The 24,105-nt window shown below is 45.4% G+C and overlaps 2 protein-coding genes across 2 annotated transcripts in view; one reads left to right on the forward strand and one right to left on the reverse strand.

The window, feature by feature from the left end:
* Positions 1 to 24,105, reverse strand: part of T265_04735 (hypothetical protein) — a gene marked incomplete at both ends in the record, with an annotated part of 132,107 nt that overhangs the window by 67,909 nt on the left and 40,093 nt on the right. Inside the window, 5 exons of the mRNA XM_009169548.1 lie at positions 8,644 to 8,825; positions 12,545 to 12,700; positions 15,106 to 15,319; positions 20,356 to 20,483; positions 22,026 to 22,168. Of these exons, the coding sequence (XP_009167812.1) occupies positions 8,644 to 8,825; positions 12,545 to 12,700; positions 15,106 to 15,319; positions 20,356 to 20,483; positions 22,026 to 22,168 (823 nt within the window). The remainder of the gene's footprint in view (positions 1 to 8,643; positions 8,826 to 12,544; positions 12,701 to 15,105; positions 15,320 to 20,355; positions 20,484 to 22,025; positions 22,169 to 24,105) is intronic.
* T265_04734 (hypothetical protein) lies at positions 4,401 to 9,049 on the forward strand (the record flags this gene model as incomplete). The annotated part of the gene is made up of 2 exons (XM_009169547.1): positions 4,401 to 4,475; positions 8,912 to 9,049. 2 exons carry the CDS (start codon positions 4,401 to 4,403, stop codon positions 9,047 to 9,049), a joined length of 213 nt encoding a protein of 70 aa, XP_009167811.1.

A 24,105-nucleotide genomic window follows, 5' to 3' on the forward strand; every position in this document is an offset into this window, starting at 1 on the left:
GGTCAACAGGTGAATCTTGATCGAACGCTGGATTCCCTCTGCATCGACTTATGTTGTCTGTCAGAAACAAGGATGCAGGACACAAGTACTGTGATCGAAGTGACTTCCCCCTCGCTCTCTTCCAGGTTCTGGCTGCACACCTCTTGAGATGCAGGGATTGCTGCTGGATATGCTGGGGTGGGTACTGTACTGAGCGACCGAACGGAGGCGTCTCTACTTGATCGAAACACGTTGATAGTCGCCTCTGTGAGGTCCGCTTGGAAACATTTGTGAGAGAACCCAGAGGAAGTGAGGTTCATCGCACCTTGTTTATTGTTTCCGCTTACGCCCCAACTGACTGTAGCTCTGAATCTGCCAAGGACAGCTTTTATGACGCTCTAGGTACCCTTTTGCAGCGGACTAAAATCTCAGGTATCATTGTGGTTGCTGATGACAGGAACTCCTAAGGTAAACTAAGCGCTGCTGAGGCCCCATTAAGTGGTTACCTTGGATTAGACATGAGACGCATGGACAACGGGGAGCGCTTAATTCAGATATGTGCCGATCAGACTGTTCTTTGCAGTACGGATTTCCGGAAAAACGGCAATCGCTTGACAACGTGGGGCCCACCAACAGACCAGCCACGAATCCAAATAGACGACACCAGTTATCGGCAGCGACAGTCAATCACCGCCTGTCACTTCCTCTGGAACACCAGCGTGGACTCCGAACATGAATTCGTACGCTGCTGTTTTTCATTGAGCTAGGTCTAGGCAAAACGCGCACATATCGCTTAGCCACTGAACAGCCAGTGGACCCAAGAACCAAACGAAATTATAAGAACTAGCCCACCGAACGCCCGCCGGATGGTCCGATGTCGGATATAAACGTTCACTGGGAAAAAATACCCAAAGCGCTACTCAAAGCCGAAACTTCTGTTTGAGGTACAACCCAATCAACATCGTCTAAACATTGGATATCTGATAGGACCGTGTCTTTGCTGGAGACCTGGAGACAGATTCCACCTGGCCGCCACCACAACTCCACCCGGCGTATCATCCAACACCAAGTGGAAATGAGTGTCCGCGCAGACCGAGAAGCTTGGTGGACCCGAAAGGTCGAAGAAATGGAAGGTGCAAAAACTGCTGCAAACGTCTGCAAGCTGTTCCATCTGATTCCACGGACTAGACCTTGGAAGCCTCTTGTCAGCGAAATAATCAGGGACCAAATGGCTCTCTGATATCCAGCACCGCTAGGCACAATAACTCGAACAAGAATTCATTTAACCATCTGCTAATTCAAATCACGACTGCCGAACTTTAACACACAGATGACCCGTAACCGCTTAGACTCAGAAGCGTCAACCCGCTGATGGTCACGATGACCCTTCTGTTCAAGAAGGGCGGTAAATGCCTCAGCCAGTGCCTGTTTAGCCAATTTGTGTCTATCTGGGTGAAGGAGAATGTCCTAGATAACTGCGATGGTTCGATAATAGTGTCCATTCTCAGAAAGGGTACTCGCAGTGAATGTCGTAACCCCATGGGTTTTAGTTTGAACCCTGCTGTAACAAGGTTTCTGGTGTCACTGATTCTTCGTCATCTTACGACGGCACGCGAAACATTGACCCGTGAGAATCTCAAATCCTGTCAACTTAGCCTTCTTTAATGTTCGCACACTGAAGCAAGAAGGTCAACAGGTGAATCTTGATCGAACGCTGGATTCCCTCTGCATCGACTTATGTTATCTGTCAGAAACAAGGATGCAGGACACAAGTACTGTGATCGAAGTGACTTCCCCCTCGCTCTCTTCCAGGTTCTGGCTGCACACCTCTTGAGATGCAGGGATTGCTGCTGGATATGCTGGGGTGGGTACTGTACTGAGCGACCGAACGGAGGCGTCTCTACTTGATCGAAACACGTTGATAGTCGCCTCTGTGAGGTCCGCTTGGAAACATTTGTGAGAGAACCTAGAGGAAGTGAAGTTCATCGCACCTTGTTTATTGTTTCCGCTTACGCCCCAACTGACTGTAGCTCTGAATCTGCCAAGGACAGCTTTTATGACGCTCTAGGTACCCTTTTGCAGCGGACTAAAATCTCAGGTATCATTGTGGTTGCTGATGACAGGAACTCCTAAGGTAAACTAAGCGCTGCTGAGGCCCCATTAAGTGGTTACCTTGGATTAGACATGAGACGCATGGACAACGGGGAGCGCTTAATTCAGATATGTGCCGATCAGACTGTTCTTTGCAGTACGGATTTCCGGAAAAACGGCAATCGCTTGACAACGTGGGGCCCACCAACAGACCAGCCACGAATCCAAATAGACGACACCAGTTATCGGCAGCGACAGTCAATCACCGCCTGTCACTTCCTCTGGAACACCAGCGTGGACTCCGAACATGAATTCGTACGCTGCTGTTTTTCATTGAGCTAGGTCTAGGCAAAACGCGCACATATCGCTTAGCCACTGAACAGCCAGTGGACCCAAGAACCAAACGAAATTATAAGAACTAGCCCACCGAACGCCCGCCGGATGGTCCGATGTCGGATATAAACGTTCACTGGGAAAAAATACCCAAAGCGCTACTCAAAGCCGAAACTTCTGTTTGAGGTACAACCCAATCAACATCGTCTAAACATTGGATATCTGATAGGACCGTGTCTTTGCTGGAGACCTGGAGACAGATTCCACCTGGCCGCCACCACAACTCCACCCGGCGTATCATCCAACACCAAGTGGAAATGAGTGTCCGCGCAGACCGAGAAGCTTGGTGGACCCGAAAGGTCGAAGAAATGGAAGGTGCAAAAACTGCTGCAAACGTCTGCAAGCTGTTCCATCTGATTCCACGGACTAGACCTTGGAAGCCTCTTGTCAGCGAAATAATCAGGGACCAAATGGCTCTCTGATATCCAGCACCGCTAGGCACAATAACTCGAACAAGAATTCATTTAACCATCTGCTAATTCAAATCACGACTGCCGAACTTTAACACACAGATGACCCGTAACCGCTTAGACTCAGAAGCGTCAACCCGCTGATGGTCACGATGACCCTTCTGTTCAAGAAGGGCGGTAAATGCCTCAGCCAGTGCCTGTTTAGCCAATTTGTGTCTATCTGGGTGAAGGAGAATGTCCTAGATAACTGCGATGGTTCGATAATAGTGTCCATTCTCAGAAAGGGTACTCGCAGTGAATGTCGTAACCCCATGGGTTTTAGTTTGAACCCTGCTGTAACAAGGTTTCTGGTGTCACTGATTCTTCGTCATCTTACGACGGCACGCGAAACATTGACCCGTGAGAATCAAGCGGGATTTCGACCGCGTAGAGGCTGCATCGTCCACATCTTTACACTCAGTCAGGTGTTAGAGCAACGCTATATGTACAGACGATCCACAATATTGATATTCCTTGACTTCAACGGTGCACTCGATTCTGTCAATCGTTGAATGCTGTTAAGTGTACTTGCGCCACAGGGTAATTCTCAGATGTTTGTGAGCATAAGCTGGCCCCTATATTCACATACTTCTGGGCAAGTCGGACTGTATGGTGAGCTGTCCAAAAGCTTCCCTACAGAAAGTGTTGTCCGGCAAAATGTCAGCTCTCTCTGTTCTTGTTCAACTTCGTCATTGATGAACTAATGAGGCAAGTGGTGAAAGCACTTCAAATCGTTATTGGCATGAACGTTACCGACCTGGAGTAAGCTAGGGATATTATCCACATCTTTGAAGACCAAGGCGAAACACAAACCCTATCAAGTAGATTCACCACCACCATAACATCATTATGTGTGCGCCTTGCATGCTTCATAACGCTCCGTCTCTAGACGTACTCCTTACAATTCAAGGAAAATCACTGGAAGTTGTAAAGAATTTCACGTGTTCCGGAAGTTGCATTAGCTCTGCCGGAAGTGTGTCTGATCTAGCCAGTGCACGAACCCCAAGAACCCGAATCACGTTTGCTAATTTACGTCACTTGTGGCGTCCAAAAGGCATATAACTGGGTTTAAAGGGTCAGCAGGCTACAGCAAGGGCTGTATCGTTGTCTGGTTGGGACACATGCCCTCTGAAGACAAATGACGTGAGAGGTAATTCGACTTTTAACCAAGAATGCCTCAGAAGTGTTGCTGGTGTCAGATGGCGTCAATGAGATTGTAACGAGGTGATCAGAAAACGCATAGTTGGTTGTGCAGCATCATCAATTGTGATGACTCCGTCATGCGTTAAACATGCGGAAACATGATCTACGCAGACTAGTGCTGTTCTCCGTGCCTCCTTCAGAACGGCGCAAACCATGAGACGCATAAAATATTACTTGGCGGAACGATGTGAGACTATGAAGGGTTTGGGTATTGTCAGTGGGGGCCACCTTCCAGGATGGGGTCCCTCTGATCCTTCCTCTGCTTACATGGAAACACTGTAGGAAATGGCGGCTGATCGATTTCGGTGGCGTCCGTGCCGTCAGTTTTTTTCCAGATTGTCTGATAGAGCCCTTGGGAGTGTAGGCATTTCAAAATGCTTGACATAGGCCAGCACCAGGCCCACTCATCCACTCTTTTCACTTTTTTTCACTCCAAGGATTTGAACATACTTAAATAAATTTCGTGTTTGTATGGCAATGAAGCTGTGTGATGATGATGAATCTCGTAAATGCCGCGTCAAAATATCCAGAAAATTTGTGCGTCAATGCTGGTGGCGTAGGCGCTCCCGTTTGAGAGCCGATCGGTGTGGATCACACCTTACTTGACATTAGTACTTTTAGGTGCTCTTGGTCGTTTTTTTTCCAAATCAATCGGAGACACAAAGCGTCGCGATATAAGCGCGAGAAATGACTCGGTGTCATCTTAGGCCGTACAAGGGGACGTCTAGAAAGAAATTCGAAAACAATCGGACCATTTCACTTGGCACTGAGTCATTTCCAGATTACATTTAGAACACTACCAAAGAGGAAGAAAGTGTGAAGGGTGTGGAGATTGTGTTAGTCCACCTTTAGCAGTAAAAGAAACATCCACGAATTAGAGATTGTCTCGCAGAGTAGTTCGGGACGCGGGTACATTAGAAATAAGCCCCAATTCATATAAACGGGCTCCTCGACTGGGATGTTTCTTCGCGTGAGTAGCACAGAACTTGCTGTGGGTTGATCAGTAGAAGTACGCTTAATTAGTCAGGCGCTTCGCTGTCGTCATAAGGTCACTCCTCATTTTGTCAAAGAAAAAACAGATTGTGGAGAAAGTTTAAAAGAAAGTAAGCAATGAGGAAGGCTCGTACCGGACCAGGAGATGAGATTTTCACGACTGTAACAGTAAACATGTGCTGCATTACGGGTAATCCGGAACAGAAAAGTTCATGTTTAGTTTTTGTTTCGTTTGGAATCTTAATGTCAACCTACGGCACTGGGGTTTATAGGATTCTACATACTACAAATTACTTCCACAGTCTTCTTCGTTCACTCCGGATTAGGGTCGCACACGCGCACATCATTTTCTCAGTTCTCTATAATTCTTGAGGACAATAAGCTGTCACTCTGCAATGTCTTTGAAGCTGTACACATGCATAAGATTCAATGACAGGAAGTGCGTCACTTTACGTCACTGATTGGCACACAGACGCACGTACACACACACACGAATCCATCTCCTTGTTGTTTCTATATTGTCGCGTTGGAGCAAGTGACATATGCAATCGTTGAGAGCAACAAGCTAATCAGAGCTAATCTCACTCTGAGTGAGCTTATTGAAAGTTTGTTCGTACTGTCATAGCCGTTGATTGAATCAAAAACACAGGAACGATGATGCGAAGCGGGTGAAGAGCAGGTAAACAACAAACAAACCAAATCTTGTTGCTCAAGGTTTAGCTATCGCTTAGATCACATTGGTGTTCTTAAGGGAATGATACTAGAACGAGAATGTCAGCGGAAAAGGTTTTGTGCTAGTCCGTGGTCGAAAGAATACAGAGCTGACGTCATTCGGAAGTACATCACATACCGGTTTGACATTTGATTAGCTGAACCACAGATGTTTATGTGCTGCTATTATTAATTTCATTTCTCCAGGAGGCTGCACCAGGGAACATTTTTTCGAGCATGAGTTTGTCAACTGTGCAGTCTCCACCATCGTCCGACGTTTGTATGACTAGCACCTTCAGTTGGAAGTCCTAACTGGCAAGAAAGCTGGATGATGGCCATGTCTCGAAATGTTCTGACGGATTGCTACCGATTCACCACGCTCAGAGCACCGTTTATCCGAGAATCAGACAGTATGCAAAGTGGTCAAATCAAGCAAGGTGAGGAGATACACAGCATTGAAAAACATTGAAAACAAGCTGATCTACATTCGGGGTAGTTTAAAACGGATTTAAACCAAACGTTTCAGACCAACGCTGTCCAGTTATAACCCCACTTTCGAACTTCAAAAGACAATCCGAAATCGAGTATATGGACTTCTGATTAGTTAGAGTAGCGAAAACTGGGGCCTGACATTTTAGCAGTAGATTGGGGGTACGCACGAGTCCTCCAGAACAATAGATGTCGCTTTTAACTTTGGGATTTAAAACAGAACCAGACAAATCGCATTAATATGTTGTCTTTGTTAGCGGAAGTTCATGACATGATCAGGGACCGCTTCACCTTCAGCTGTTTGGGTAAAACCAAGTTACTATCGAACCTAGTGGATAGTGGTCCAACACGAACGTGTCAACATTTGTTGGTCCGAAACAAAAACCGGATGCTGTCTAAGAATTACACCATACACGGCTGGGCTGAATAGAACTTGACATTAAGAAGCCAGCAGGCTGCAAGTTTTTCTCATCACAGATAGGAAGAACTAGCACACTTTTGATAGCTAGTGCAGCTACAATAGTCAGACAGTCTGTGGGGAAAAACAGAGAACTTCCCTACTGAACTGCCTAGTTAGTCGCGGTTTTACGATCCTTCCCATGAATAAAAAGTATGCGGGGACCATAAATATCAATGGGCGAACATACATACTAACAAACGAATCGCATGAAGGCAACACTAACCGAGGTGTTAACTTTATCGGATAACCGATTAGATCCACTTAATCTTGTTGAATTTGTAAAACAGTTTATGCCGATGCGTGAAGAAGCAGTCCATTTGAGGGAATGATAAAGGTGAGGAACATCTGCTACCACTTTACTGAACTGATACGATACAATGAGACACTCGAGTGCAGTTGTATGGAAGTTTAATGGCAAACGATGTCTATAATAGGGCTCCGAGAAATTCAAGCCACATAGTCGTTGAGGCTATTGCGGTTGGTGAAATTATGAATAGTTCGCAGCGCGCTTCAGGCGATCAAGAAGAACAGCATAGAAGGACCGGACAACCATTGAGATATAATCCTATCCCAGCGACTTATTCAGGGACACTATAGCATCTAACAGGATTGAGCCTTCTTGGGGTCTTACTGATTGGAGGTCTGGCCTACTTCGGATCATCATTCATCGTCATCGACTGCAATACATACTGGCGCTGAACTGCGTTCGGATCCCTTTCATCCAATGAATGGTGGTGAGCAAACGATTCACCGAAGGCCATGAATAAACGACCGCAATCAAGGGAGCTCAGATCGTCCGTTGCGCGGGAGTTACACCCACCAAAAATTAAGCGCAAATATGCACTACTGACTCGTTGCTTTTAACAAACCCGGATTTTACTGCAGTGAGAATACCGAAGGTTGGACGGGAGGTCTTAAGGTAAATAAGCGAAGTAGGTGAGTTAGGTTGTTTACTTCTGAACGAGATCAACCAAGATGTTACGGTTGGAGTCAAAGCACGGGCCCTCCCATCAGGGACTTGCGAATCCACGCAGCACTTATCACATACTCTGAATTAGAGACCCCAGCATTGAGAAAAAGTATAGTCCTAACCACTGCCTTGACACTCCTTCCTAGCACTTGACACTAAGATCTACGGAGGTCCCATCGACACAGTCACTAGAACAGCTTTGACCGAAATGCTATCACTTACTGCCGTACGACTGGATGGAACAAGTATGCTCCCAGAAGTGTTCTGCCAATTTGTTCCTGATTTATAAAGAGCACTGTATGGAATCACTGTGTATATAAAAACCGCTGTGAGCACACAAGAAACAGATTATATATTCGTTTTGGTTGTAACAGCACATGGCGTTATCGCCAAGGCATAGCTAAGACACTCCTCAAACAGCAAACAAGTGAGCACATCATCAGGATTAATTCACATTCGACTACGTTGGTTTGCAGTCACATTTAAAAACGTACTTTACTTCCCACATGGTTTGCCAACAGACAAGCTACACGAGCAACTGATGAGTCTGGTGCATGAATATCGATTCAAGTAAATGCTCACGAGAACCGACTAGCCGAAGAGCACATGGTCAGCCGACCAGGCGTGAAAAAGGTGAACACGAGCGTTCTTGATGAATGAACAATCCGCTCAAGTACACTAGGAAAACTTTTCTACCTTTTGAGATAACTTTTGTTGTGGCCGTGAGGTGTGAGATTCGAAAATCTTAACCGAATAAATCGGGACCGACACGAGGCGTACCTATCTCAATCAGCCACACAATATGGAATTATGCCTGTCATTTCCAGTGACAAGGCTTGCCCCACAAAAGAAATACAACGCTTTGGTGGAAAACTGTGTAAACATGTGATATGAGCCTGACTTACTTTTCTGCCCGAACGTTCTCCTCATACATGGCAGATTCCTCGTCACCTTGTAGGCCTGGGTAGTCCTTTGCCTTTTGCTTCTTTGTGATTATATCCACATAGCCAGCAATAAGTTGTGAGATCTGCTCTCCCTCTGACGTCTGAGCCGTGTAACAGTCGTCCGGAGAATACTCGCCAAAATCCTGGAATGAGTATGAAGCAGAAAAATGAGATCAGATAAATGATCAGAAACATAATCCTTCAGCTGCAACAGCCTCCCAGTACCTAGCTGTCATGCTACCCGAATACGAGCACGAAGGCTGAGTTAGTGCCAGGTTGCTCAAGCCTAGAAAGAAGCGGTCAAGACACAGAGGTTGAGTTCGAACCACGAATACTTCGGTCAGTAAATTCGCGCTTCAATTATTGAGCCATCTCAAGCTTACAATCTGACAGATTCTCCCTCCGACGTCTGAGCTGTGTAACAGTCGTCTGGAGAATACTCGCCAAAATCCTGAAATGGGAATAAAGCAATCAAAAGATAATCAGAAACATAATCCTTCAGCTGCAACAACCTTCCAGTATCTAGCTGTTATGCTACCCGAATGCAAGCAGGAAGGTTGAATTAATGCCAGGTTGCGCAAGCCTATAACGGTTGAGTTCGAACCACGAATACTTCGGTCAGTAAATTCGCGCTTCAATTATTGAGCCATCTCAAGCTTACAATCTGACAGAATTCAGTAGTCGATCCAAATTCATGTTCCACTAGTGTGTTGAATGTTACTTGCCAAGCTCAACAGAGGGAAAAACAACTGATTTAGATAACCGGATGTACACTGACATCGAACGGGTTGAATCAAAGTTCGTTTGTAGCGTTTATACTACTCTATGTAAGTCCTGTGGGTCCTGTTAGAGTAGTTACGACATATATAATATCACGTCACAAAAAAAAGGACCCGGTCAGTCAACTAAAGCCACCTGACTTTCAGACGACTGCAATTTGAAGTCGGTGATGCAAGTCACTGTGACCTAGTCCGTAATTTCGTTCCACTCACTCTCCCATGCGCCAATGCAATATTTTTCAATACAACACTGGGTAGTTAGAAAATGAAGCAGGATAGGAGCGATAACCAGATTGAATTCCGGGATTATTAATGAACCTAAGATATTTCCGTGCACGGTCGGTATGCCGATCACTCGCACAGATGCGTGAAACCTATCGATTTTCATCATACCATAGACATGAACCGGGTAGGCCGAGATGTGAAAAGCCTGTGGGGAAAACAGCTGCAGGGATGGGATCCCATTGAAGGAGGAATGCCCTTCGCTCCAAAGTTATTTTCATAGTAACCTTCGCTGTCCACAGCATGAGAGGAGCGAGCTTGGACATCAGACCAGATACTACTCATATGCTTCATCAACAGTATACAGTGTTGCACCAGTTGTTGAGAATAGGGAGTTCTGGATAGCCGGGAAAGTGAGTAATTCAATGCAAGCAATTGTGATGATCGGAACATGCGTAACAAACACATTGGTCGATAGCTGCAGTGGCGGAACTTGCGTTTCCGTATTGCACAATGCAAGTGAATGATTTTCACATCTGAATTTCATCCTTCAAGACAGATTCGAAAAAGCACAGGCATTTAGTCCTGGTTGAGAATCATCATCGGTGTACACCTCACAAATCTCTAGCGGAATTCCAATCCGCAATATCCAGGATGGGAGTGTGAGTACTACTACTAAGTTACAGATGAACGGTTAGCAGGGCAGCGGCCTTGAGTCTATGGGGAATAAAATCCTTTCAGTCATTCCGCTTACGTGATGTTCAATAACCATTCGAACGATAACATTCGTCTAAATGACTGACAAGGTCATCAGTGACTTGATCTCGCAACTGGATTGTTAAAGCTGCCATTCTTGAGACAGACTCAAACGGACTTGGACAGTGTGGCAGATTCAAGTCATTTGAAATGGCGGGCCACTTCTATCCATCAAAACATTTCCAACCTAACGCTGCGACGGCCATTACGTAAGTTTCGACAGACAGTTGCTCAGTTCCAGACTTTCCCAGTTCCGATGTTCACAGCACTGAAGTTAACTAACACCGCTTACCAGATCAAATGTTCACAGCCCTGAAGTTAACTAACACCGCTTACCAGATCAAAACGCTATGGAACACAACACAACTTCGACGAAAATTTCGCACTTTAAAAGCAGGACGTTCGAAATGGGAAGGATGGAAATTAACCAAATGAATTCCAAACTCATGTTTGGGTGTCGATTTGGAATCACAAAAATCCAAGCATGGAAGCGGTGCCAGTGGTGTATGAGACGTTGGTGAGGTCACCCGGATTGGTAGCCACATTGTCAAAGCACCATTTTACTCTATGAGACATCAACGTAGCACATTCGCCCAGCTTATCCAGCGATACTCGATAAGTTGGTTTATTCCAGGATCAGCAAGCAAGACGTGCTACTTGGGGTAGATATTGCATGCCTACACAGCCAACGGTCAGAAATATGCTTCAAGAGTAAATGCATAGAGATGAAGGAAAAACGGAGAAAACTGCTCCCGCGTGTTGTGTCACACTGATGGTCGGCGCATGTCAGCCTGTGGTGTTCATTAGCTTCTGCGAACAGTTTCGCATGTCGAATTCATGAAAACAAACACGGCCTTATGACAATATAACAATCATATTTAAGAAAAAGTCTTCTAGAAGTGTGCATGAGAACAGGTGGTCATGAGTGATCAAGAAGAGTACAATTTTGGCGGTCCGGATGAACGGATGAGCTACTGGAATGATATAGAAGGAGAGTGGTCGGTTTTTCTCCCATCAAGCCTTCTTGTTGGTTTGGGAAGTCATTTTTGCTGAGTGTTATTTCGAAATGCATAGAGAAGAAAATCAACAGGCTCGTAAGCGCGTAAGTAACGCGAATCCCCCAGTGCGTTACTGGTGGGCAGCTGAATACCGTCTAAAAAATCATGCTTGTCGCTTCACAATACTGGCCGGGATTTGAATGTCCAGGGACTACCGGATTCAGGAAGACAGCCAAAATCTTAAACACATTAATGAACCGCCTAAAATATGATGGAAGGAACGAAAGAAATCTGGTCGGGGAGATGTTTTTCGTTTATTAATTTGTTGATGCGACAAGGCTGACCTACGCCTAAAAGTATTGTTGCGGGATGCTTACTTCTACGGACAGATTACATATATTTGCTAGTATTGACGAGATCCTAGATTCAATTCTAGATTTCGTCCTACACGGCGAAGTCATTTCATCCTCGCTGGGACTCACCAGTAGTGTGAATCTTATAAACCGCGAAGCCGATTTTGTTAAAGAGAATAAATGTTAGTTCGTTTAATGTGATCATTTCTAGTGACGGTCCACGGTAGCTTGAACAGTATTTCGTTCCCTAGAACCATATCTCGCGTGGCAACTGGAGTTTCATGTCTGTCCGAAATTCCGATGGGTAGTATGCAACATTCCCAGCTATGCTTTCGAAGCAGGTTAGGGAATGAAGGGAAAAGAGGGTGGCTAGGATAGTATTTTGTGTTCCACACTACCTGCAGTGCTATTTGCCTTTGGTGGACATATTGCTTTCCCCTTGAAAAGGGAAACAAACGGTGGTGTGCCTCCAGAAAACCGATTCGTATCGAAGGTAAGGGTGATGGTGTATAGATGGGGCGATTAACTCGGCACAGTAGGGCAGGTGTCAGACAAGTCTGTGGCGTTAATGTAAGGAAGGCAGTCACCGGTCTGCAAGAACTTAACTTGACCAGACAACACAAATCAAGTGTCTTTGTTCACATTTATGACAAGATTGCAACGAGGTCACACAGAAACATGTACGCATGATTGGTTGGCGGCAGAACGTGTATATATGCACAATCCACCAAAACAAGTATTAAGAATGACTCACCATGGTGAATGCGTGGAGAGAGGCCGCCCAGCGCGAAATTGAAGTCAATGGCCAAATCTTCAAAACCTCCTTCGTTTTCTCGTCCAACCGAATCACACTGTCCTTGGTGACCCCAAGCAGACGGGGTATCAATTTGTTTTTGCCTTTGATACGTTCCTGACAGGTTCGAATGAAAGAAGATAACATAGGCCACCAGAATACGGTCGCATGAAGTGGAAGGATACACGGACAACAACCAAAGAGAATGTTATCAAACTTACCGGGGTCACCGATAGGTTAGTCGTGCTGAGGAATGCACGTAGATCGATCAAAGGCAAGGGACCAACTACCAGTAGGTGAGAGAAACTTTGAATCACACAACTGTTGCTTTGGTGCTAGAAGTCGCTTCACTGCATTAACAAAAGGTGGACATTAATCCAACATTCGGAAACTTTTGCTGGACTCGTAATCCCGTTTAGGCTTGGACAGCCCTCCTGTTTGTTTCGGGTGGCATGGCACCACGACACCAACAGGGCCTTTACAGCTGAAGAACAGCTGTAATACCGCCATCTTCCGATTATAATGTGAGGTGGAAAATATGGGTAAACACATGCAGATCAAAAGAATACGTCTCATGACCCCACTGCTCAATCTACAGTAGAGCTCTTCTGTTCGATTGTGCATTTTCGAAATACACCGAAATTCTTCTTTGGCGGAAATATGTTTTGGTGATTAGAGTGACTAAGAAGCACCTCGCTGTCTACGCTGGTGTGGAGAAATTCCAGTTGTATTTGGTTGCTTATAGGTATGCCGTGGCGCACTTCGTTTCGGTTCGATTTAATTGGAGCAGAGATCTGATACAGTATTCTCTCTGCGAGGGAACATATTTTTCAGAACCAGTGAGGGCACACTATATAGCCCCACAATTAGTCGTTCACTCGATCAATTTGTCAGCTATAAACCGTGTACTACAGGCAGATTGGTTAAAGCCGCTACAGTTTCGGAAAATGGGAGTGTGGGAGATACAGCCAAGCCTCAGGGCGATGCCACGTTCAGTTAGTTCAGGGAACTGAGTAGCTACGCAATAAATTTGATGCACAAGCACCACTGACTGCGCGATTGGGCCATTTCTGCCAATGAGCTGAGTCCCGCGGTCCCCAACCAGGGAGGCGGCAGTTGCCGACCTGACTCTCTTCTCCCGTCAGTGTTTTCATACTCTGTTGCCAGGTCATACATTTTCCACCTCTCGGTCGCTTCCAGCACAGGGCTCGGCGAAAAGAGCTCTGCGAGGCAAATGGTCTTCTGGCATGCGGAGTACATGTCCCAAACAGCGTTAACTATAAAGCGTGAGTAACTCACCTATCGCCGGAGAGTTCCTCCTTCCTAAGACCACCTGGCGTACCTCAGCATTACTAATCCAATGTTCCCACCATATATGACCAATACTTCGGAGAAACGATCCGAAGGTGTTCCCTCGAAGGAGGATAATAAGCCAATACAATAGCGTTACGAACATGTGAGGTTCGTGCTGAAATGTAGCCACAAGAACTTTACTCTGGGTAGAAACACTGTACGAACCAAATTTCTACACTGACCGATAATTTTATCGGGCTTATATCGAATGCATGCGCTGTCAGATCCGACAACACTTTATTAGCTTGAGTGAGTCACAACTTATGCCAGTATGCTTGTGAACAGACGAAGTATAGCAGGACGTCCTCGGATAATTTCTGCCAAACGGCATACGGTAAAAGAGTAATTAAACCTCCAAGCAAGTGGAGCGTCATGTTTTCTTTGGCGAGACTATTGATGAAGGAGAAATCGAGGTGAACCACACTGGAGAGTGTAAGTCAGACAGAAAGATACATAATATGGTGGGGGACGACAGAACGGTTCACAACCTAGTCTAGTCTCGGTCAGATGTACATCAATCAAATCTTACTTCCAGAAAAGTGGTATAAGAGCGCATGATCTATGTGTGCTGCTCTTGATGAAGTGGTTCGGACAGGCTAAATAAATTCGCTCCTACTACGAGAAAGTATAGTGTAGCGTGGGCCGAAATCGACAGTCATGTGTTTTCGGCGTACAGCTGATACCGAGACAAATGAAACGTGAGGACTGTAATATTCCCAGATTGTCCGAGAATAGATAGCTGGAACGGCGGCACTCCTGTTCAATGGGATTCGCGCCTCAAACAGTGCGCTATTTCGTGATCCACAGGAACAGAAGGTTTTAGGGTCTGACGAGAGTCGAAATCACCATCGTATCTCATTAGGTTGGTGTACTAGCGACCAAAGTCAATCCATTCGATGTCAGTCCCGAAAGTGGAGGGAGTGAAGCGAACAATAGGTTAGTGTACATATGTTCGCACGCACCGGAGGAGATGTTCTCTAAGGAGAAGAATTTCGGTCCGTCTCATAATGCGATTTCTTACAGATCAAGAGCTGGAGATGCATCACCGAACAAACTGTGGAATAAGTGTACGCGAAGTACTCGTGATACTAGGGCATCCCAAAAAACTTATGTCCCCAATTGTTTGGACTGCAAATGTGGGAGTGAAGACTGAAGCCAATTCTGCTTACCTTCACCAAAAAGAATGTTATTCCGTAGGTTTTTAGGGACCGACAAAACTGGCAGTACTTGACCTTGGCTTCAATATCCGAAAGCCCCGTGAACTCGGCGTGTTGTTGCAGAATTTTCTTCTCCAAACTGCGGATCTTCGCATATTCTTTGGGCAGTAGATCTTTCAAACTGAGACGTGCACGGGAAGAGATGAAAGACAAACCATCATATGATCTGGGACAGATGAGATGATTTGAAAATGTCATAAAAGAAGAGTGAGAAAAACAGAGCCGATGTATGGGCATTCAGTACCGCTCATTGATCGACCGGAGTGAGCAAATGATAAATAGTAAAAAGTTGCAATAAGGAATTCGTTGTTGAGGGAGGATTCCAAGAAACGGAGGACTTAGATGGAGACCCAATTAGTCAAGTCGGTCCAAAACAAAGCAGAGGAATTTTCGGCAACCAATAACAATTACGGCACAGAAATTGCCAAATTTCTCTTTGCGAAGGAAAATAGACAGTCTGCGTCCACAAGAAGACTGGATGACACTGAAATCTTCGTCAGGATGACATACTTACCGGTCGTCTAGAACACCAAAAGTTCAAATTACGAATATCGAAGATAGACATTCATACGCTTTAAGTGAATGAGACGTTGCCTATTGTAGATGGCTTAATATGCATCTTGAGGTGTTTTAAATCGGTACATAGAGTAATCAAGCTTACAGCAGAAGGGTGGGCAGAGGCTTCGTTGCTTCTGAAATTCGAGTAAAAGCAGAATTATCTGACATAGCCATAGCGCACTGACAAAAAACGCTTCGCCAAATATTGCTGTCGAGGGGTTCATCTCAAACACTAACTGTTCATCCACGCTATAAACTCATTCACCCGTTGCAGCACATCAGAGTATGGTGGATAAAGACAAGCAGTAACACTGAAGAAGCATAGAGCCCAACTCCTCGACAGCCCACCACCGGTTTCGATCCCGCTAGGGCAGGTGTGCGCAGTCCCCGTCAAACGTGTTATACTTGGACCCAAAATGCACGAAAATTGACTTGGAGACTCATTCACACACAAACTTAGTTTTCATGGAAGACTCACATGAATCCCAGCTAGATATCTGGCTTTTGATGTTCTTCTTCAAGCGAAAGATTCAGCTGGGATTCAGATGACCCTCCCGTGAAAACCAAATTGGTATGCAAATGAGTGTATTTGTTGAATTTTAGAGCCTGTACTTTCTGAATCTGAACTGAAGCAAACAAAGAGGTTACGCGATCTATGGCCACGTATCTGGCCAATACGGGTCACGTGACTGGCCACGAGCCTAGATTCAAACTTATCTACACAGTACAAACATAAACGAAAGCAAGTTGATTTCACTGTCTACCTAAAGCTGAGGCAATACTGATTTCAATAGCATTCAATCGCATTATCTCCCGGAGGAAACGATATTTCGTCCACAGTCGTACGCCACTTTAACGAAGTGTTCAAAATAGCCAAGGTGATGCTGAAGCTACGAACATGCCAGGTGGTTAAAGGAAAAGCTCAACGCCTCTGGTCATAGAGCAGTCTATCTATCTATATATGTGAATCCAGTTAGATTGGAAGAACCTTGGGCTTTGGAGTACGATTCTGTGCACATGTCCGCAAAGCGCTGTCTGAACAAACTCTGGACTGGTATCCCAAAACGTACAATCGGGAATGTCTCTTGAGCGTCAGACAATGCGATAACACATTTAAAACGGTATATCCTAGACTGTTCCCGAGGACATGGTACTTCGGTTAGGTTTTTTTCCTGCGTGAAGTTGTGTACCTGCAGTTTCATGATTGTACAAAATCCGGTTCTACTTATGTACTCTAAGTTTCGGAGGCGAGATGGTTCAGTGGTTAGAGTGCGAATTTACTGCCCCGAAGGTTCGTGGTTCTAACCCGACCTCTGCCTCTCGACTTCCATGGTCTAGGCTCGGATAACTAACAGTCACTCCAAACGTCTGATCCCTAATGAAACGGTCGGGGTCATAACATTTTACCTGGAATCAATAGTATGTATCGACGCACCGATCTCCGCCTCTTGGCTTCCCCTGTCTAGGCTTGGGCAACCTGGCAGTATCCCAGCCCTCGTGCTTCCTTCGGGTGGCATGGCAGCTAGGCACCGAAAGGGTGTTACGGCTGAACGGTTTTACTCTAGTTTCATACTAATCTGAACTTTGTGGAAGACAGCTTTATCGGTGTATCATGCAATCCTTGTTTGGGCTCTGAAGAATAGGCTATGAAAGGCTTCAAACCAATGCAAGGACGATTGGTGGATTCGCCATAACCCAACTATGGCCTTACCACGACACGGCCCTCGCATAACCAGCCTCGGCCCACGCTCGCCCTAAGGAGACGGGCGAATAGATCGACCGACATTGATACCGTGGCCCACTATGGTGAGTCATCGACAATCAGCTTGTGGCGCGGCGAATGCGTTTTCACATGCACACTGCTTGTTGTGAAATGCCCAGCGAATGGACTAACTGTTTGGAAACCACGAAGTGCCTTAGGGTCGAATGGAGCGATGCGTGCGCTTACGTATCATCAACAGCTGTCTCGAGGGGTATGCTTGATTGATCGAAATATAAACCGAACAATCGGACGGATACTGTACAAGAACGTCTCCCACTTTGTTATGGACTGAAAAAAACATACCACTGAGATAGGCATTCGTTGGACACATTCAAACCGCCCGTCGATGACAGTATGTTACGCACCGTATTGAAGTAGCAGTGAGGTCCTCCCGATTGTTGGTAGATGAATGAATGGCATTCATCGGACCACGATATGTATGCAGGCACTGAGGGAAGCGTCAATCCATCCACTTTTTGTGGTGTGATCAGTTCGAGGCACCAATGTCCCACTAAATGATGCCAAGAGATCGATTTTCGGTGAACGAGTGACATTTTCGATTCGGTGATCCGATCACACACCATGGATCCGCCCGTCACTATTTTGTGCGGCATCTGAATGTTTCACAGCTAACTACCGTGTTGTTTACTTGCCTGACTTCCGTTTGACTATCGGTAAGCAACTTAGGCCCTTGAATTCGCCCTGTGGGTTAATCAAGTTTATGATGAATTTGGCATGAACATCGTTTTGTACATTGGACTCATCAACAACCATTCGAATTTGTGTAACAGTTAGTCCTAACTGCTTTATCAGAGCAATCAACTAGACTGCCTCCAGGATCTTTCGTGCAGTTTTAACATGATTAGGTCTGTGTTCGGTGCTTTACAACAATTTTTGCGTTTTGGGCTGGATAGAAGGGGTGTGGCCGTTGAAGCCAGTTACCCATTGTGTTATTCTCATGGTCTTGATCAAGTCAACATACCCATTCGGAATAGGACCGAACCGGGTAATGTTCTCATAAAGAAAATGACTCACGAGGTTGCTGAAAATTCTTCACTTCCAACACTTTCTCTTTTTACCAATTAAGAGACAAGTTTTGATACGGTACGCGGAGGATGATAGCGCTATCAAGTGGTGGGTTTACACGAAGTTCTTTTCATCAACACTCCACATGATATGGTCGAAACACCCATCTTATGTTTTAGTGACCGGGTTTCATTCAGTTTAGTTACTCTGGATACCTTGCGACATCTAGGAGCATTGTTCACTCCGGTCCAATTGACCAGGTAGTAGTAGCTGGCATACTATCTTTACAGATTTCCACTGTCTTTAAATATGCATGCCTCAACGTTGCGAATTCTGTTACAACACATCTAACTTTGTTTTATGCAGTATCAAGCAGTTTGTACAATCTCATGTTACGCTGTAGTTGGAACCTGAACTTACTCCAGTCTGTCTCTTCCGAGTACCATGCTCTACCGACTGGGCGAGATGGCTCAAGTGGTTAGAGCGCGAATTTCCTGACCGGAAGGTCCGTGGTTCGAGCCCGACCTCCGTCTCTCGACTTCCCCTGTCTAGGACTGGGCAACCTGGCAGTATCCCAGCCCTCGTGCAACCCGCTGGTGGTATGGCAGTTAGGCACCGAAAGGGTGCTACAGCTGAACGTTTTTTGTCTCCTCCGAATGAACGCTACAAAGCCTAATCGATGGCTTTCCGAGGTTTTGAGTCCATTAGAGCGCTTTGAACCACGTAAATGCGGAAAGTCCAATCTTACGTCGACTATCCACAGAGGGTATGCATGTCACCAATCTGATATGCGATTAGTATTAACCTACTGGTTTCCGACATTTTGATAGATATCTATGGAGAAAGAACGAACACCTCACTTTTCCATGTAAAATAAAACGTTAATAGCACCTATTGAATCCAGATTAGTTTAAAATCCCGTGCTTACGAGCGATATGAAACACGAGGAAGCGGTCCCCATCAGATTTATCATAGATGGACTAGCGACCGAAGATACTCCAGAACACATAGTACGCATTGCTGAGAACTGGTCTCAAGTGCTTTCCATTCACTTGTACAAGTACACTTGAGGGAATTCTCGCACCTTGACGTGACAGCACTAGACGTGGTTATAACACACATGAGTATCATGGAAGCGTCACGTGATATGCGCATTCACGAATTTTTGAACACATACCTAATAACTCAGGTAATGCAGTAGTTCTCCAGTGTAGGAAAAAAGAACGAAGATATTAGGAAATATAGCCGTGAAAGGTGCGTCTACTTTATCCATATAGAGGGAACACAACTAAACACAATCAAACATCCTCGGGGAACTAAAAAATTTGTGCATTACCACTGGGGACAATCGGCGCATCGATCAGGACCACACTGGTGACCAGCTGTCCACTACTCAGACGTACAGCCGTCCTATTGAGGATATGGGTTCAGTACTGATCATGATCAGGAAACTTCTCAAACCAAGAGGATATAACGATTAAGGCACGAAGCTACTGGTCGGAAGATATGTGATGCGAACCCAATTCCGGCTTGATGACTGCTCCTGTCTTGGTTTGGATAACATGGCAGTATTCTAGCCCTCATGCTCCCTTCGAATGCTCCGAAACAGCAGAACAAGTGGACGATTATTTTTATTACTGGTGTTCGAAAGAGACTTACAAAAGCCGCCTGAAAAATTAAGTCGAAGTAGTAAAACTCCATCGTCCGGATTGTGTCATGATAAATGCCCGCAGAAGTAACAATAGCAGACGTACGAAACGATTGATTCTTGAGGTCAACTGTAATCACATCCAGGAAGCATGCATCATACGTGCATAGCAAGCAAACGGTGACAAAAAACTGCTGACTCGACTTACTCGAGGAAATTGGCTCGGAACTTCTCTGGGTTGCAATCACCGAGTTGAATCTGGCACTGGAGAGCTGCGAGATAGATAGCCTCTTCTTGTGAGACAGGATGTGTGCCTTTGAGAATTGCATCTTTCAGCTAAATTGGGTTCGGTGGGAATGCAAACAAAACAGCGATAAGGGAAACTTTCGTAGGGAGATACAACGCCACACAGCGGTTGCCATGGTAGCACAGTCATAGAAGCAGGGGAAGATATAGGTGGGATATGTAATTTAGGGTTGGTTTCACAAATGAATGCACAAAAACAACGATGAATGACATCCACAGAAAGCAGAACATGGAAAAGAAAAGTGCTTAAGAAACGCGCTGCGTCAGGTGACCGCTGGTCACACGATCCCAGTTACATGAAATCAAATTACTGTTTGGTGCTCGAGTTAGCTCAGTGGTTCACGCGTTGACTTACTGACTGGAAGGTGAGTGGTTCAAACTCATCTCCGGCATCTCGACTACTCCTATCTTGGCTTAGAACACCTGACAGTATCTCAGGTTGCTATGGCAGCTAGGCATAGATGGACTGTTGTAGCTGAATTAGTATTATTACTATTTCAAGATTATTAAAATACTGTTTCAATATGCCCTGGTTTGGCCAAAACGGGCAGCGTTTTTTCCGTTATGCATCGGAACACACGAGCAAACGAGACAGCCAAAATCGGATCAAGTATCGCAATTAGACATGACGATTGGTGGGGCCTCACCACAAACAACTGAAGAAAGCAAATGGGGTTCAATAGCTGACTTGCGATCTGTCCCGCAAACAAAGAAAACAAAGAATGTCAGGGCTAAGCTCCGGTCAGTGTACAGTTTACCCAAGTCAATGTTACCGATTTTTCGAAAACAACTGAAGAAAAGTAAAGAGTTCATTCAGTATGATATCATTACATCTCCATTTGCTTTTCAAGAAGGTGGGAGAAACACCGAAAGAAGTGATTGGCTGAAATAGATATTGGAACCCAATACCTGGCGTGCGTATAAAATCTAAACTGACTACACACATGAACTCAGCGTTCATAGCAAACTGGAGTAGGAAAAGGTTGGAACTTCACCGGTTTTGAAAACGATCACAGCTAGAAACTGACTCATGAGCAGTGGGTGTCTGAATAAAAAAGTTCAAATCGAAAGGCGAACAATTTAAAAGAGCCCCTTGATCACCACTCTTCCAGCGATAGACACGTTTTGATGCTTTGCAGTGAAATCGGTCACAGAACGAGCTAGATTTCAGCATTACGGTGAAGTTCTCTTTCATACTACCCCGCAAAACCCTAATAGGCTGCCCAGACGATAAGCAAAAGACCGGAATTCACGAAAAGGCAAGGAAACCGCGATTCACGCGTGGTTTCGCTAGCACACAATGGTTTTTGTCAGCGAGTTGGGGATGTGCAGTGTGATCTCCCATTGGCCACCATTTTTGTCTAGCTATATCCCATACGCACTTAAGCATCGGGTTTGTCGGCGCGAGAAAGATACGTAAGGAGGAAGGAAATGGTACATCCTCCCTACCCCCCCCCCCTAAAAAAAACAGATATTCAAGCTCCCATTTTGTGTTTTGTGATCAAGAAAACAACCGACACAGGGCCTTGGGCAAGCAAAGTTTGTCAGTAGTAAAACGAACCGAGGCCTCACCTGCAGATATAGCAAATTCAGCTGGATCGGATCACGAGCATCCACATTCATATCGGAGAAGAAATAGCGCCGCTTGAGCAGCAAGACTTCGTTCTCCTCTATTCCCTGCTGCCGAAGACTTTGAGATGGGTTCAACCAGTCCACTGGAAAGGGCGTAAAGTTTTGAGGACACATGAATATAGACAGCGAAATGGCGAAGGCGGTTAGCTAAGGAACTGCGATATGGAGTCAAACAGATTAAAAGATACTACTAATGAATCTACCAAACTAGACTGTTGGAGTACGTCAAACCTCACGGTTACGTGTGTTCTGTGTACTTATACAAATTAAGTGCTGAAACTAAGAAACACAATAAAACAATCAGCAACTCTATCCTGAATCATAAATAGACGGCACTGGGGTGGAAGGGATTTCAGTGACCAGATGCAAATGCCACTCTGTCCCCCCCCTCGATATCGATCAGCATAGTCATCACCTGATTAGCAGTTCCGCACCTTTACGCCACACCCACGTTAGGCTATATCAACTTGGTTTTCATTATGTTGCCCGTCCACCTTAAAAACTGTCTACTTTCAGGCTCCACCGTATTAGTCCCCCCACATCCTTGAAAAATCGAGCGAAGTTCTGTTTTTTATCGCCTCTCCTTCCAACATCGAAGCAACTTCTCATCCGAAGCTTGACCGAGACGGATCGGATATGTTTGAACACCCAAGTTGATTGCGACACATTTGAGAAATCTGTGTCTGTTGTCGGTCCCATGGTAACAAGGATAACCTAGGCGGGGTTGCTCTAGGAATAGATTGACATCCTGGTTTGTAAGCCGTTAATTCCAGCCACATCAAAGCAAACGTTGGATTTGAGGACACTGATCCATAAATTACCACACAGAAACGGGCAATTAACGAAGAAGCATGGAATCGGAAGTAGCTCATCTTTAGTTCAACTCCTAGGTAGTTGCCGGGGTACCCGTTGACCTGGTTTATAAACTACAAGCAAATTGCTGTGTGAATGTGGATGCGCATCCTCTTGGCTCACTGACAACAGCCAGCAGGTGAGAGACGGCCTTCAGGGTCACCGACTGACTTGCATAATGGCGATTGTGGTGAATAGTGACTGAGAAAAAATTTTGATAACACCATGAAAAGGTGAAACCAGTCTATGCTGAAAAGCCGAGAGCCATCAGCAAATTTCACGAATCTCTTAGGTGATTCGAACTTGCAACACTTCGGTTAGTGGTTGAAAATAACCGTTTCGCCGCAAGCAACTGACCAGCGATGTGATGAGGTTGCAATTAGACAGCCAGGTAATTCACATTAATTGGTCACGTGTCGGCTGGCACCAGTTGCCTTCTCAGATGGAAGGTTCATACAACCTGTGGGAATTTTTTTTTATTTTCTGTGCAGAATACTTTGCATCGTAAACTGAGTTCATTTACAGGATGAAACCTCGACTGGGATCAAAATAGTGCCGGTTTGTGGCCATTTGACCGTTTTTCGCTTCAAAAAATTAACGTCACTCATCAGGTAAAACGATCGGCATACAGTTGACAAAACACCCGAATTAAGCACTAGGTTAGGCTCAGCTAACAACAGTTGGATATATGAAAGGTCGCATGGCTCCAGCCACGCTCCGTGCAGGAAGGCTCAGATGAAACATGATAAGAAAAAAATGTTAAAGACGCATTGCTTGTGGCCACAAAGAGACTGGTCTTTACCATGGTGTGGCGGTTTGTGTACCTCGACGACCCATTGAACTATATTGGGGAGTGTCCGCACAATGCTCACATAGTCTCTCATACCAGGTTGGTCCATGGGAGTGTCCGCCAATGCTCACATAGTCTCTCATACCAGGTTGGTCCATGGGTACAGGTCCGACGAACACAGTCTCCTGGCCCTCCAGGTTGGAGGCTGGAATACGTATAGCAACGCGTTCCGTAAAAAAAGTTAATGTACTTTCATTTCCAGCCGAACACCGATGCCTTGCGGTTAGGCTTTTGAGCCAAAGGCTTTGGATGTGGCTCCTAATCGTTCTGCTGTGTGGGCGCCCTGGCAGTATCCTAGAATTCTTGAATCCATGAACT

Source organism: Opisthorchis viverrini (genome assembly GCF_000715545.1).
Source record: "Opisthorchis viverrini unplaced genomic scaffold opera_v5_79, whole genome shotgun sequence".
Taxonomy (NCBI): Eukaryota; Metazoa; Platyhelminthes; class Trematoda; order Opisthorchiida; family Opisthorchiidae; genus Opisthorchis; species Opisthorchis viverrini.